The 14,665-nt window shown below is 52.0% G+C and overlaps 1 protein-coding gene across 1 annotated transcript in view; it reads left to right on the top strand.

Annotated features, from left to right (window-relative positions):
• The window catches only part of LOC137310356 (uncharacterized), a 61,949-nt gene extending 59,616 nt beyond the window's left edge, over positions 1–2,333 (top strand). The window contains 2 exon segments of the mRNA XM_067978204.1: positions 435–1,446; positions 1,449–2,333. Of these exon segments, the coding sequence (XP_067834305.1) occupies positions 435–1,446; positions 1,449–1,723 (1,287 nt within the window). The 3' untranslated portion in view covers positions 1,724–2,333.
• Positions 2,334–14,665: the final 12,332 nt, after the last annotated feature.

The following is a 14,665-nucleotide window of genomic DNA, read 5'->3' as shown; positions in this document are numbered from 1 at the left end:
CAGGGTAACAGGGGCCGATTTGGCAACCAGTATTTCTGGAGCGGCTGTTAATTCCTTTCAGAATTGTACAAAGCGAATTTAAGCTTCCTCTAGTAAAGGCGACGTGCACTGTGTCGCAGTTTGATAAATGTATCGCCCGGGAACGCCCCAGCTTCTGCCGCCAATCTCCGTCAGAGTGGTTGGAGGAATGCTTCACCTGGCTTCGGTGCCTCTTGGCTAGGGAGAGGGGAACGTCAGCCACCAGACTTAGCAGAAAGATAGTCAGTAACACAGGGCCCTGAGTTACTGAGCCTAACCAGGTGAGGGAGCTGGTTTAACAGCAGCACGTATACATTCAGTACCGAGGGATCCCACGTCTCGCTCTTGACGAGCTGTATTCGTATTTTTGGAGTGTTGGTTTACGTGAACAAAATATTTTCTTTTGATTGTACCAGCTCCTCGAAGTACCGGCTGTGGAGAGAGAGGGAGGAGTCTGTATGGAGGATTTACAGACGGGGAGCTCAAACCAAACATCATGTCAAGATCTGACAGAGTCGCTCGATTTTTCGGGACCTGAATGCCGTCGGCCTTTGCACACGGAAGGAGAGGGCGCCGATAACGGCACGGACAAACCGCACGCGTGTTCCCCGTGTGGACTCGCCTTCAGCCAGCCGTCCGAGCTGCCGAGGCACAACAGCAGTCACACCAGGGAGAGACGGTATAAATGCGAGGAGTGCGGGAAGGGATTCAATAAGCCGTCGCAGCTGGAGATTCACCGGCGCGGCCACACCGGGGAGAGGCCGTTCATCTGCTCCGTGTGCGGGAAGGGGTTCACCCGCTCGTCCACCCTGCTGAAGCACCAGCTCATTCACACCGGGGAGAGGCCGTTCGCCTGCTCTCTCTGCGGGAAGGGCTTCACTCAGTCGTCGCACTTGCAGAGACACCAGCGGGTCCACACGGGAGAGAGGCCGTTCACCTGCTCCTTGTGCGGGAAGGGCTTCATCAATTCCTCCGACCTGCTGACCCACCAGCGCATTCACACCGGGGAGAGGCCGTTCATCTGCTCCATGTGCGGGAAGGGATTCACCAATTCATCCCATCTGCTGACGCACCTGCGAGTTCACACCGGGGAGAGGCCGTTCACCTGCTCCATGTGCGGGAAGGGATTCACTCAGTCGTCGGCCCTGCTGACGCACCAGCGCGTCCACACCGGGGAGAGGCCGTTCACCTGCTCCGTGTGCGGGAAGGGATTCACTAATTCATCCGACCTGCTGAAGCACCAGAGGGTTCACACCGGGGAGAGGCCCTTCACCTGCTTTGTGTGCGGGAAGGGATTCGCCAACTCGTCCCACGTGCTGACCCACCAGCGCATTCACACCGGGGAGAGGCCGTTCACCTGCCCCGAGTGCGGGAAGGGGTTCACCCAGTCGTCCAGCCTGCTGACCCACCAGCGCATTCACACCGGGGAGAGGCCCTTCACCTGCTCCGTGTGCGAGAAGGGATTCGCCAACTCGTCCGACCTGCTGAAGCACCAGCGAGTCCACACCGGGGAGAGGCCCTTCACCTGCCACGTCTGTGGCAAGGCGTTCACTCGTTCGTCCCACCTTGCGACACACCAGCGGGTTCACACCGGGGAGAGGCCGTTCATCTGCTCTGTGTGCGGGAAGGGCTTCACCAGTTCCTCCAACCTGTTGACGCATCACCGTGTTCACAATTGACTGTCTTAGTTCGATTCTGCTGTTAATCTCCACACGGGACTGATCCATGTCCATTCTGGCAGTTGGGGTTTCTTGCTACTGATGTTAATAGCCCCTGTAACTGGGCTGGATGTTAATATTCTGTATGTATGTCAAATTAATCAGATACGCCGTGTACTAAGGCCTTGATGGCTCCAAGATAAGACAAGAGAAGAGCTAATTGGTGATTTGTTACAGACTGTTCCACTTTTGTGTCTCCTCTACCCTTCACACTCTGGATTATTTCAACTCTCGTATCTTCGATCACTCCCACGGTCAAGTCCCAACTCCCCTTACCTGCGAGGGTGCCTGTCCCTCGCCTGGATATCCAGGTAAACTATCGGTAACTGAACAGGAAACTCCCCAGCCTGTAAATCCCTTTCAGCTACTGGACTTACTGTGTCTCTCCATAGGACGGCCCTCACCTTCGAGGACTGAATCGAGCATCACTCCGGCAGACTTCTTTTCAAATCGCAGTCTGTTCAGCAAATTTATTTAACAAAAGACATACAAGTAAATCAATACCAGCCGTATAATCCAGGTCTGTATTTACAGAAAGCCCGTTCTCTAACTCCTCGTGCGGACAAAATAAATAAAGGTCCCAACACTTAAGAACCACTCTGATCCTTTCAAATACTTGACAGTGTCTCTTCCTTCCTTCTCACCTGGGGAACTGATTTTAGTCAGGTCAGCTTCTTTCTTTTCTCTCTCAAGGACTACGAGATTTAAGAGGGAGAGAGTCGATCATAGAAAATTTGCAGCACAGAGGGAGGCCATTCGGCCCGTCGTGTCCGCGCCGGCCGAGAAACGAGCCACCCAGCCTGATCCCACTTTCCCGCATTTGGTCCGCAGCCCTGCGGGTCACGGCTCTTCAGGTGCACATCCAGGGATTTTTTTAAATGAGTTGAGGGTTTCTGCCTCTCCCGCCCTCTCGGGCAGCGAGTTCCAGACTCCCATCACCCTCCGGCTGAAAATACTTTTCCTCAGCTCCCCTCTAATCCTTCTACCAATTACTTTAAATCTATGCCCCCTGGTCACTGACCCCTCTGCTAAGGGAAATAGGTCCTCCCTATCCACTCTATCGAGGCCCCTCATAATTTTATACACCTCAATTAAACCTCCCCTCAGCCTCCTCTGTTCAATCGAAAACAACCCCAGCCTATCCAATCTTTCCTCATGGCTTAAAATTCACCTCTCCTGGCAACATCCTCGTAAATCTCCTCTGCACCCTCTCTAGTGCAATCACATCCTTCCTGTAATGTGGTGACCAGAACTGTACCCAGTACTCAAGCTGTGGCCTAACTAGATCTCGCTGTCTTTCAAAAGATGAGATGGTGATGCTCCTCTTTCCCTTTCTCCCGGTTCAGCTGTCTGAACTGCGTCTTGGGAGTTTCAAACCGACCAGTTGCTTCTTTCAGAGATTCTCACCGTGACTTTTTAAGCAACCCTAGTCTATATTCCCAACAACATCTTGCATTTATGCAGCGCCTTTAATGTAGCAAAAGGTCCCAAGGCGCTTCACAGGGGTGATAGTGAACAGTGAGGAGGATAGTGATAGCCTTCAAGTGGCAATGTGGTGGATGCGGTTTATATGGACTTTCAAAAGGCATTTGATAAAGTGCCACACAATAGGCTTATCATCAAGATTGAAGCCCATGGAATAAAGGGGGCAGTGGCAGCACGGATACAGAATTGGCTCAGTGACAGGAAACAGAGAGTAGTGGTGAACGGTTGTTTTTCGGACTGGAGGGAGGTGTGCAGTGGTGTTCCCCAGGGGTCGGTGCTGGGACCACTGCTTTTCTCTATATATATTAATGACTTGGACTCGGGGCGTACAGGGCACAATTTCCAAAGTTGCAGATGACACAAAACTTGGAAGTGTAGTGAACAGTGAGGAGGATAGTGATAGACTTCAAGAGGATACAGACAGGCTGGTGGAATGGGCGGACACGTGGCAGATGAAATTTAACGCAGAAAAATGCAAAGTGATACATTTCGGTAGGCAGAACGAGGAGAGGCAATAAAGGGTACAATTCTAAAAGGGGTACAGGAACAGAGAGATCTGGGGGTATATGTGCACAAATCGTTGAAGGTGGCAGGGCAGGTTGAGAAAGTGCTTTAAAAAAGCATACGGGATCTTGGGCTTTATAAATAGAGGCATAGAGTACAAAAGCAAGGAAGTCATGATGAACCTTTATAAAACACTGGTTCGGCCACAGCTGGAGTATTGTGTCCAGTTCTGGGCCCCGCACTTTAGGAAAGATGTGAAGGCCTTAGAGAGGGTGCATAAGAGATTTACTAGAATGATTCCAGGGATGAGGGACTTTAGTTACGTGGATAGACTGGAGAAGTTGGGGTTGTTCTCCTTGGAACAGAGAAGGTTGAGAGGAGATTTGATGGAGGTGTTCAAAATCATGAAGGGTCTGGACAGAGTAGATAGAGAGAAACTGTTCCCATTGGCGGAAGGGTCATGAACCAGAGGACACAGATTTAAGGTGATTGGCAAAAGAACCAAAGGCGACATGAGGAAAACTTTTTCACCCAGCGAGTGGTTCTGATCTGGAATGCGCTGCCCGAGGGGGTGGTGGAGGCAGATTCAATCATGGCCTTCAGAAGGGAACTGGATAAATACTTGAAAGGAAAAAATTTGCAGGGCTACGGAGAAAGGGCGGGGGGAGTGGGACTCGCTGGATTGCTCTTGCAGAGAGCCAGGACGGGCCGAATGGCCTCCTTCTGTGCTGTAACCATTCTATGATTATCAAAACAAAAACTGACACTGATCCACATGCGATATTAGGACAGGTGACCAAAAGCTTGGTCAAAGAGGTAGGCTTTAAGGAGCGTCTTAAAGGAGGAGAGAGAGGGGGAGAGGTTTAGGGAAGCTTAGAGCCTTGGTGGCTGAAGGCACGGCCGCCAATGGTGGAGCGATGAAAATTGGGTATGCGCAAGAATTTAAGGAGCCCAGAGATCTGGGAGGTTCGTAGGGCTGGAAACGGTTACAGAGATAGGGAGGGGCGAGGGCCATGGAGGGTTTTGAACACGGGTGAGAATTTTAAATTCGAAGCCTTGACCGGGAGCCAATGTAAGTCAGTGAGCACCGGGGGTGATGGCTGAACGGGACTTGGTGTGAGTTAGGATACGGGGGCAGCAGAGTTTTGGATGAGCTCAAGGTTTACGGAGGTTAGAAGATGGGAGGCCGGCCAGGAGAGCATTGGAATAGTCAAGTCTAGAGGTGGCAACGGCATCGGTGAGGGTTTCAGCAGCAGATGAGCTGAGGCAGGGGGCGGAGACGGGCGATGCTACGGAGGTGGAAGTAGGCGGTCTTGGTGACGGAGCGGAGATGGGGTCAGAAGCTCATCTCAGGGTCAAAGGGGACGCCAAGGTTGCGAACGGTCTGGTCCAGCCTCGGACAGTGGCCGGGGAGAGGGATAGAGTCGGCGGGGAGGGAACGTAGTTTGTGGCGGGGATCGAAGACAATGGCTTCGGTCTTCCCAATATTTAGTTGGAGGACATTTCTGCTCGCCCAGTACTGGATGTCGGACAAGCAAATCGGAGACGGTGGAGGGGTCGAGGGAGGTGGTGGTGAGGTAGAGCTGGGTGTCGTCAGCGAACATGTGGAACCTGACATTGTGTTTTCGGATGATATCACCGAGGGGCAGCACGTAGATGAGAAATAGGAGGGGGCCAAGGATAGATCCTCGGGGGACTCCAGAGGGAGCGGGAAGAGAAACCATTGCAGGTGACTCTCTGGCTACGACTGGAGAGATAAGAACGGAACCAGGCGAGCGCAGTCCCACCCAGCTGGACGACGGAGGAGAGGGGCGTTGGGGGAGGACGGTGCGGTCGACCGTGTCAGAGGCTGCAGACAGGTGGAGAAGGATGAGGAGGGAGCGTTCCCCACGGTCACCGTCACAGAGGACGTCAGTTGTGATTTTGATAAAGGCCGTTTCAGTACCGTGGCAGGGGCGGAAACCCGATTGGAGGGATTCAAACGTGGAGTTGCGGGAAAGACGGGCACGGATTTGGGAGGCGACGACACGTTCGAGGGCCCTAAAACTCCTCACCTCTTTCAGTCTTCCCCTCCAGAAATCTGCAGGCTTTTCAAGCTGCAGCTTGGCGTCACTTAGTCCCCGCCCTCTGACTGACCTCCCCTTCCACACTCTGGGCCCCCTCGGCCCTTCACCTGGGATCCTCACCAAAAAACGGACGGGATTTGTTTGGACACAGGACCTCCCAGCTCTCCGCCGATAGAAAGGGGAGGCCGTGAAAGGCGCTATATAAATGCAAGACTTTCTTTCGTGAAGAGGGGGGCGGGAGGAGGCTCGTGTGGAGTACAAACGCCGGCATAGACAAGTTGGGCCGAATGGCCTGTTTCTGTGCTGCAGACTCGATGTAATACTTAAGCTTACAAAGTGTGTACGCAGCTAGTTACCTGAGAGGGGCAGACGGGGCCTCGGTTTAATGCCTCATCTGAAAGATGGCACCTCTGACAGTGCGGCGCTCCCTCGGTACCGACCCTCCGACAGTGCGGCGCTCCCTCGGTACCGACCCTCCGACAGTGCGGCGCTCCCTCGGTACCGACCCTCCGACAGTGCGGCGCTCCCTCGGTACCGACCCTCCGACAGTGCGGCGCTCCCTCGGTACCGACCCTCCGACAGTGCGGCGCTCCCTCGGTACCGACCCTCCGACAGTGCGGCGCTCCCTCGGTACCGACCCTCCGACAGTGCGGCGTTCCCTCAGTACCGCCCCTCCAACAGTGCAGCGCTCCCTCAGTACCGACCCTCCGACGATGCAGCGCTCCCTCAGTACTGACCCTCCGACACTGCAGTGCTCCCTCAGTACTGCTCCTCTGACAGTGCGGCGCTCCCTCAGTACCGCCCCTCCGACAGTGCGGCGTTCCCTCAGTACTGCCCCTCCGACAGTGCGGCGCTCCCTCAGTACTGCTCCTCCGACGGTGCGGCGCTCCCTCACTACTGACCCTCCGACAGTGCGGCGCTCCCTCAGTACTGCTCCTCTGACAGTGCGGCGCTCCCTCAGTACCGCCCCTCTGACAGTGCGGCGTTCCCTCAGTACCGCTCCTCCGACAGTGCGGCGTTCCCTCAGTACTGCCCCTCCGACAGTGCGGCATTCCCTCAGTACTGCCCCTCCGACAGTGCGGCGCTCCCTCAGTACCGACCCTCCGACAGTGCGGCGCTCCCTCAGTACCGACCCTCCGACAGTGCGGCGCTCCCTCAGTACCGCCCCTCCGACAGTGCGGCGTTCCCTCAGTACCGCTCCTCCGACAGTGCGGCGCTCCCTCAGTACCGCCCCTCCGACAGTGCGGCGTTCCCTCAGTACCGCCCCTCCGACAGTGCGGCGCTCCCTCAGTACCGACCCTCCGACAGTGCGGCGCTCCCTCAGTACCGACCCTCCGACAGTGCGGCGCTCCCTCAGTACCGACCCTCCGACAGTGCGGCGCTCCCTCAGTACCGACCCTCCGACAGTGCGGCGCTCCCTCAGTACCGACCCTCCGACAGTGCGGCGCTCCCTCAGTACTGACCCTCCGACAGTGCGGCGCTCCCTCAGTACCGACCCTCTGACAGTCGAGCGCTCCCTCAGTACCGACCCTCCGACAGTCGAGCGCTCCCTCAGTACCGACCCTCTGACAGTCGAGCGCTCCCTCAGTACCGACCCTCCGACAGTCGAGCGCTCCCTCAGTACCGACCCTCCGACAGTGCGGCGCTCCCTCAGTACCGCCCCTCTGACAGTGCGGCGTTCCCTCAGTACCGCTCCTCCGACAGTGCGGCGTTCCCTCAGTACTGCCCCTCCGACAGTGCGGCATTCCCTCAGTACTGCCCCTCCGACAGTGCGGCGCTCCCTCAGTACCGACCCTCCGACAGTGCGGCGCTCCCTCAGTACCGACCCTCCGACAGTGCGGCGCTCCCTCAGTACCGCCCCTCCGACAGTGCGGCGTTCCCTCAGTACCGCTCCTCCGACAGTGCGGCGCTCCCTCAGTACCGCCCCTCCGACAGTGCGGCGTTCCCTCAGTACCGCCCCTCCGACAGTGCGGCGCTCCCTCAGTACCGACCCTCCGACAGTGCGGCGCTCCCTCAGTACCGACCCTCCGACAGTGCGGCGCTCCCTCAGTACCGACCCTCCGACAGTGCGGCGCTCCCTCAGTACCGACCCTCCGACAGTGCGGCGCTCCCTCAGTACCGACCCTCCGACAGTGCGGCGCTCCCTCAGTACCGACCCTCCGACAGTCGAGCGCTCCCTCAGTACCGACCCTCCGACAGTCGAGCGCTCCCTCAGTACCGACCCTCCGACAGTGCGGCGCTCCCTCAGTACCGACCCTCCGACAGTCGAGCGCTCCCTCAGTACCGACCCTCCGACAGTGCGGCGCTCCCTCAGTACCGACCCTCCGACAGTCGAGCGCTCCCTCAGTACCGACCCTCCGACAGTCGAGCGCTCCCTCAGTACCGACCCTCCGACAGTGCGGCGCTCCCTCAGTACCGACCCTCCGACAGTCGAGCGCTCCCTCAGTACTTCACTGGGAGTGTCGGCCTACAATTGTGCTCAAGTCTCTGGATTGGGACTTGAACCCATGACCTTCTGACTCAGAGGTGAGAGTTTGCGACCCACTGAGCCATGGCTGATGGAGAGGAACCTATCAGAGAGTGCAGCAAACTCTTCAAACACTTGTTCTTGTTGCATGTATTGTAAATCACTCCTTGCTCTGTGCAATATCTGTCTACAGTACAGAAAATACTGATACCGATACTAAAGAGAAAAACAATACTAAGATGACTAGCAATCTTAAAAAGACAAGTCTAAAGGCATTGTCTTGATGCGTGGAGCATTCGCAATAAGGTAGATGAATTAACAGCGCAGATAGATATTAACGGGTACGATATAGTTGCGATTACGGAGACATGGGTGCAGGGTGACCAAGGATGGGAACTGAACATCCAGGGGTATTCAATATTTAGGAAGGACAGGCAAAAAGGGAAAGGAGATGGGGTAGCGTTGTTAGTAAAGGAGGAAATCAATGCAATAGTGAGGAAGGATATTGGCTCGGAAAATCACAATGTCAAATCTGTATGGGTGGAGCTAAGAAACACCAAGGGGCAGAAAACGTTGGTGGGGGTTGTCTATAGGCCCCCAAACAGTAGTGGAGATGTAGGGGAGGGCATTAAACAGGAAATTAGAGACACATGCAAGAAGGGTACAACTATAATCGTGGGTGACTTTAATCTACATATAGATTGGTCAAACCAAATTAGCAATCATACTGTGGGGGAGGAATTCCTGGAGTGTGTACGTGATGGTTTTCAAGACCAATATGTCGAGGAATCAACTAGAGAACAGGCGATCCTAGACTGGGTATTGTGCAATGAGAAAGGATTAATTAACAATCTTGTTGTGCGGGATCCCTTAGGGAACAGCGACCATAACATGACAGAATTCCTTATTAAGATGGAGAGTGAAGTAGTTGAATCCGAAACTAGGGTCCTGAATCTAAAGAAAGGAAATTACGAAAGTATGCGGTGCGAGTTGGTTATGATAGATTGGGGAACTTTACTAAAAGGGATGACGGTGGATAGGCAATGGCTAATATTTAAAGAACAAGTGCAGGAATTACAACAATTATTCATTCCTGTCTGGCGCAAAAATAAAACAGGAAAGGTGGCTCAACCGTGGCTTACAAAAGAAATTAGGGATAGTATTAAATCCAAAGAGGAGGCATATAAAATTGCCAGAAAAAGCAGCAAGCCTGAGGATTGGGAGCAGTTCAGAATTCAGCAAAGGAGAACAAAGAGATTGATTAAGAGGGGAAAAACAGAGTATGAGAGTAAACTAGCAGTGAACATAAAAACTGACTGTAAAAGCTTCTATAAATATGTCAAGAGAAAAAGATTAGTGAAGACAAATGTAGGTCCCTTACAGTCAGAAATGGGGGAAATGATAATGGGGAACAAAGAAATGGCAGAACAATTAAACACATACTTTGGTTCTGTCTTCACAAAGGAGGATACAAATAATCTCCCAGAAATGTTAGGGAACCAAGGGTCTAGTGAGAGAGAGGAACTGAAGGAAACCAGTATTAGTAAAAAAATAGTGCTAGGGAAATTAATGGGGCTAAAGGCTGACAAATCCCCAGGGCCTGATAATCTACATCCCAGAGTACTAAAGGAAGTGGCCCTGGAAATAGTGGATGCATTGGTGATCATCTTCCAAAATTCTATCGACTCTGGAACAGTTCCTACAGATTGGAGGGTGGCAAATGTCACTCCACTATTTTAAAAAAGAGGGAGAGAAAAAACAGGGAATTACAGACCAGTTAGCCTAACATCAGTAGTGGGGAAAATGCTAGAGTCTATTATAAAGGATGTGATAACAGAACACTTGGAAGGCATTAACAGGATTGGACAAAGTCAGCATGGGTTTATGAAAGGGAAATCATGCTTAACAAATCTACTGGAGTTTTTTGAGGAGATAACTAGTAGAATCGATAGGGGAGAACCAGTGGATGTGGTGTACTCGGATTTTCAGAAGGCTTTTGATAAGGTCCCACACAAGAGGTTAGTGTGCAAAATTAAAGCACATGGGATTGGGGGGAATATACTGGCATGGATTGAGAATTGGTTGACAGACAGGAAATAGAGAGTAGGAATAAACGGGTCTTTTTCCAGGTGGCAGGCAGTGACTAGTGGGGTACCGCAGGGATCAGTGCTTGGGCCCCAGCTATTCACAATATCTATCAGTGATTTGGATGAGGGAACGGAATGTAACATTTCCAAGTTTGCAGACAACACAAAGCTGGGGTGGAATGTGAGCTGTGAGGAGGATGCAAAGAAACTCCAATGTGATTTAGACAAGTTGGGTGAGTGGGCAAGAACATGGCAGATGCAGTATAACGTGGATAAATGTGAGGTTATCCACTTTGGTTGTAAAAACAGAAAGACAGATTATTATCTGAATGGTGATAGATTGGGAAAAGGGGATGTGCAACGAGACCTGGGTGTCCTTGTACACCAGTCGCTAAAAGCGAGCATTCAGGTGCAGCAAGCAGTTAGGAAGGCGAATGGTATGTTGGCGTTCATTGCAAGAGGATTTGAGTACAGGAGCAGGGATGTCTTACTGCAGTTGTACAGGGCCTTGGTGAGACCACATCTGGAGTATTGTGTGCAGTTTTGGTCTCCTTATCTGAGGAAGGATGTCCTTGCCATGGAGGGAGTGCAACGAAGGTTTACCAGACTGATTCCTGGGATGGCAGGACTGACGTATGAGGAGAGATTGGGTCGACTCGGCCTGTATTCACTAGAGTTTAGAAGACTGAGAGGTGATCTCATCGAAACATATAAAATCTAACAGGACTAGACAGACTAGATGCAGGGAGGATGTTCCCGATGGCTGGGGAGTCCAGAACCAGGGGTCACAGTCTCAGGATACGGGGTATGTCATTTAGAACCGAGATGAGGAGAAATTTCTTCACTCAGAGGGTGGTGAACCTGTGGAATTCTCTACCACAGAAGGCAGTGGAGGCCATGTCATTAGTTGTATTCAAGAAGGAGATAGATATATTTCTTAACACTAAAGGGATCAAGGGATATGGGGAAAAAGCAGGAACAGGATACTGAATTAAGACCATCAGCCTTGATCGTTATGAATGGCGGAGCAGGCCCGAATGGCCTACACTTGCTCCTATTGTCTACGATTCTATGAAACGATTCCCACTGGCAGGAAGGTCGGTAACCAGAGGACACAGATTTAAGATAATAGGCGAAAGAGCCAGAGGGGGAGATGAGGAGAATTTTTTTTTTTACGCAGCGAGTTGTGATGATCTGGAATTCACTGCCTGAAAGGGCGGTGGAAGCAGATTCAATAATAACTTTCAAAAGGGGAACTGGATAAATACTTGAAGGGGAGAAATTTGCGGGGCTACGGGGAAAGAGCAGGGGGGAGTGGGACTAATTGCACAGCTCTTTCGAAGAGCCGGCATAGGGACGATGGACTGAATGGACTCCTCCTGTGCTATAAAGGTGCTGTGATGAGCTTAACACATTCCTCTGCTATTTTAAAGCTGGCGTTAACCCATTTTAAATGAACCTGTGTTAAAATAGCAGACATGGGAATGTCATTGGAACACGATAACAACCTGCATTTATATAGCGCCTTTAACGTAGTAAAACGTCCCCAAGGTGCTTCACAGGAGCGATTATCAGACACAAATTTGGCACAATAGCATTTCTCCACTGATGTCACCAACAGGAAATTCTGCCCACTATCTTCCCTTCTGTAAATTTTCCAATTGGAATTCAGTTCCATTTGAATCGGTCATTGGGAGTCGGTGTGAAGTGGGTCGAGTGTTTGATATTTCCCACCTTCCAGTCTGAGGGGGGACGTGGTGGGATTCCCGCATCAATCTCCGTGCACGCTGTCAGTGTTAAGTGGGATAACCGCTGGCCCGTGGGCTGCACTAACCCAACAGAGCAGAGGGAAAGGAGCAGCTTTCTGATCGGAAGGGACTCTGTCTATTGTCACCACTGTGTCAGCCAATGAGTTGGAGGCGGGGGGCGAGACTTACAGCAGGACTCTCAGCAAACAGTCTATTTACTCTGCAAACAGAGTCTAGTTAAACACTCTCTTCAGCAAACAGTCTACAGAGTCTATTTAAACAGCGCACTAAGCAAACAGTCTACAGAGTCTATTTAAACAGCGCACTAAGCAAACAGTCTACAGAGTCTATTTACAAAGAGTCTCTACGAACTACAGCAACTTCCCCCGATAAAAGCAGGGAGATTTCTCCAGTACAATGCAGTGTGAGCAGGGGATAGTTCCATAATACAAATTGATTTATTCCTCCAGTACAATGCAGTGTGAGTGGGGATAGTTCCATAATACAAATTGATTTATTCCTCCAGTACAATGCAGTGTGAGTGGGGATAGTCCATAATACAAATTGATTGATTTCTCCAGTACAATGCAGTGTGAGTGGGGATAGTTCCATAATACAAATTGATTGATTTCTCCAGCAAGATACAGTGAGTGCAGGATAGTTCTGTAATACTGCGTAAAATCAATCCCAGTCACTTACAGCGGTGTGGTCTCCGGGCGTGATTGGTGGGGGAATTACCCAATCGTCCCATGGCTTGTGGTGGTCACTATCTGCAGCCCAGAGGGGATGCAGTCTCCCCACGTCAGACTGTGTGCACAAAGCAGCTGGCTGGAAATTGGCCAAACTGTCGTCATGATATTCCAGGGACAAACTGTTGAAGGCGGCTGAATTGAAGTATTTTGAATACAATGGTGTAAACTGTTTGCTCGAGTGTCCCCAGTGCTGAATTAGCTGCTCTGGACGATTGTAGTTTACCACGTGACACGAATGGACTTATCTGTCCTGTTGGACTTGTACATCCTGCGTGTCTCTCTTTTTAAGAGCAGGCGAGCCCCGGCCGATATTTATCCCTCAACCAACATCACATTGCTGTTTGTGGGATCTTGCTGTGCGCAAATTGGCTGCCGCGTTTTCCTACATTACAACAGGGACCGCCACTTCAAAGAGTACTCCAACTGGCTGTGAAGGGCTTTAGGACGTCTTGATGTCGTGAAAGGCGCAGGACGAATGGAAGCTTTTCTTTCATGGAGAGGGGTGGGAGGAGACTCGTGTGGAGCATAAACGCCGGCAGAGACCAGTCGGGCCGAATGGCTTTTCCCCCCCGTGTTGTAGACTCTACGTAACAATCAACAACCACCTGCATTTGTTCAGCACCTTAAACGTAGTAAAAACTTCCCCAAGGCCCTTCACAGGAGCGCAAATCAAGACACAAATTGACACCGAGCCACGTAAGGAGATATTGGGACAGGTGACCAAAAGCTCGGTCAAAGAGGTAGGTTTTAAGGAGGGGAGAGAGGTGGCAAGGATTAGGGAGGGAATTCCAGGGCTGAGGGCTGAAGGCACGGCCAACGGTGGAGCGAAGGGAGTGGGGATGTACAAGAGGCCAGCATTGCAGGAGCGCGGAGATCTCAGAGGGTTGGAGCAGGTGACAGAGATTGGGAGGGGGGGGGGGGCGAGGCCGTGGAGGGATTTGAAAACAAGGGTGAGAATTTTAAAATCCAGGCGTCAGGAAAGACTGAACAGGCTGGAGCTCTTTTCTCTAGAAGAGAGAAAGCTAAGAGGTAACCCGATAGAAGAGCTTTACTCTGTATCTAACCCTGTACCTGACCCTGGGAGTGTTTGATGGGACAGTGTAGAGGGAGCTTTACTCTGTATCTAACCCTGTACCTGACCCTGGGAGTGTTTGATGGGACAGTGTAGAGGGAGCTTTACTCTGTATCTAACCCTGTACCTGCCCTGGGAGTGTTTGATGGGACAGTGTAGAGGGAGCTTTACTCTGTATCTAACCCTGTACCTGCCCTGGGAGTGTTTGATGGGACAGTGTAGAGGGAGCTTTACTCTGTATCTAACCCTGTACCTGCCCTGGGAGTGTTTGATGGGACAGTGTAGAGGGAGCTTTACTCTGTATCTAACCCTGTACCTGCCCTGGGAGTGTTTGATGGGACAGTGTAGAGGGAGCTTTACTCTGTATCTAACCCTGTACCTGACCCTGGGAGTGTTTGATGGGACAGTGTAGAGGGAGCTTTACTCTGTATCTAACCCTGTACCTGCCCTGGGAGTGTTTGATGGGACAGTGTAGAGGGAGCTTTACTCTGTATCTAACCCTGTACCTGACCCTGGGAGTGTTTGATGGGACAGTGTAGAGGGAGCTTTACTCTGTATCTAACCCTGTACCTGCCCTGGGAGTGTTTGATGGGACAGTGTAGAGGGAGCTTTACTCTGTATCTAACCCTGTACCTGACCCTGGGAGTGTTTGATGGGACAGTGTAGAGGGAGCTTTACTCTGTATCTAACCCTGTACCTGCCCTGGGAGTGTTTGATGGGACAGTATAGAGGGAGCTTTACTCTGTAT

The sequence above is a fragment of the Heptranchias perlo genome, unplaced genomic scaffold, assembly GCF_035084215.1.
Source record: "Heptranchias perlo isolate sHepPer1 unplaced genomic scaffold, sHepPer1.hap1 HAP1_SCAFFOLD_244, whole genome shotgun sequence".
NCBI lineage: Eukaryota > Metazoa > Chordata > Chondrichthyes > Hexanchiformes > Hexanchidae > Heptranchias > Heptranchias perlo.
This window is presented reverse-complemented; position numbering and strand designations above follow the sequence as displayed.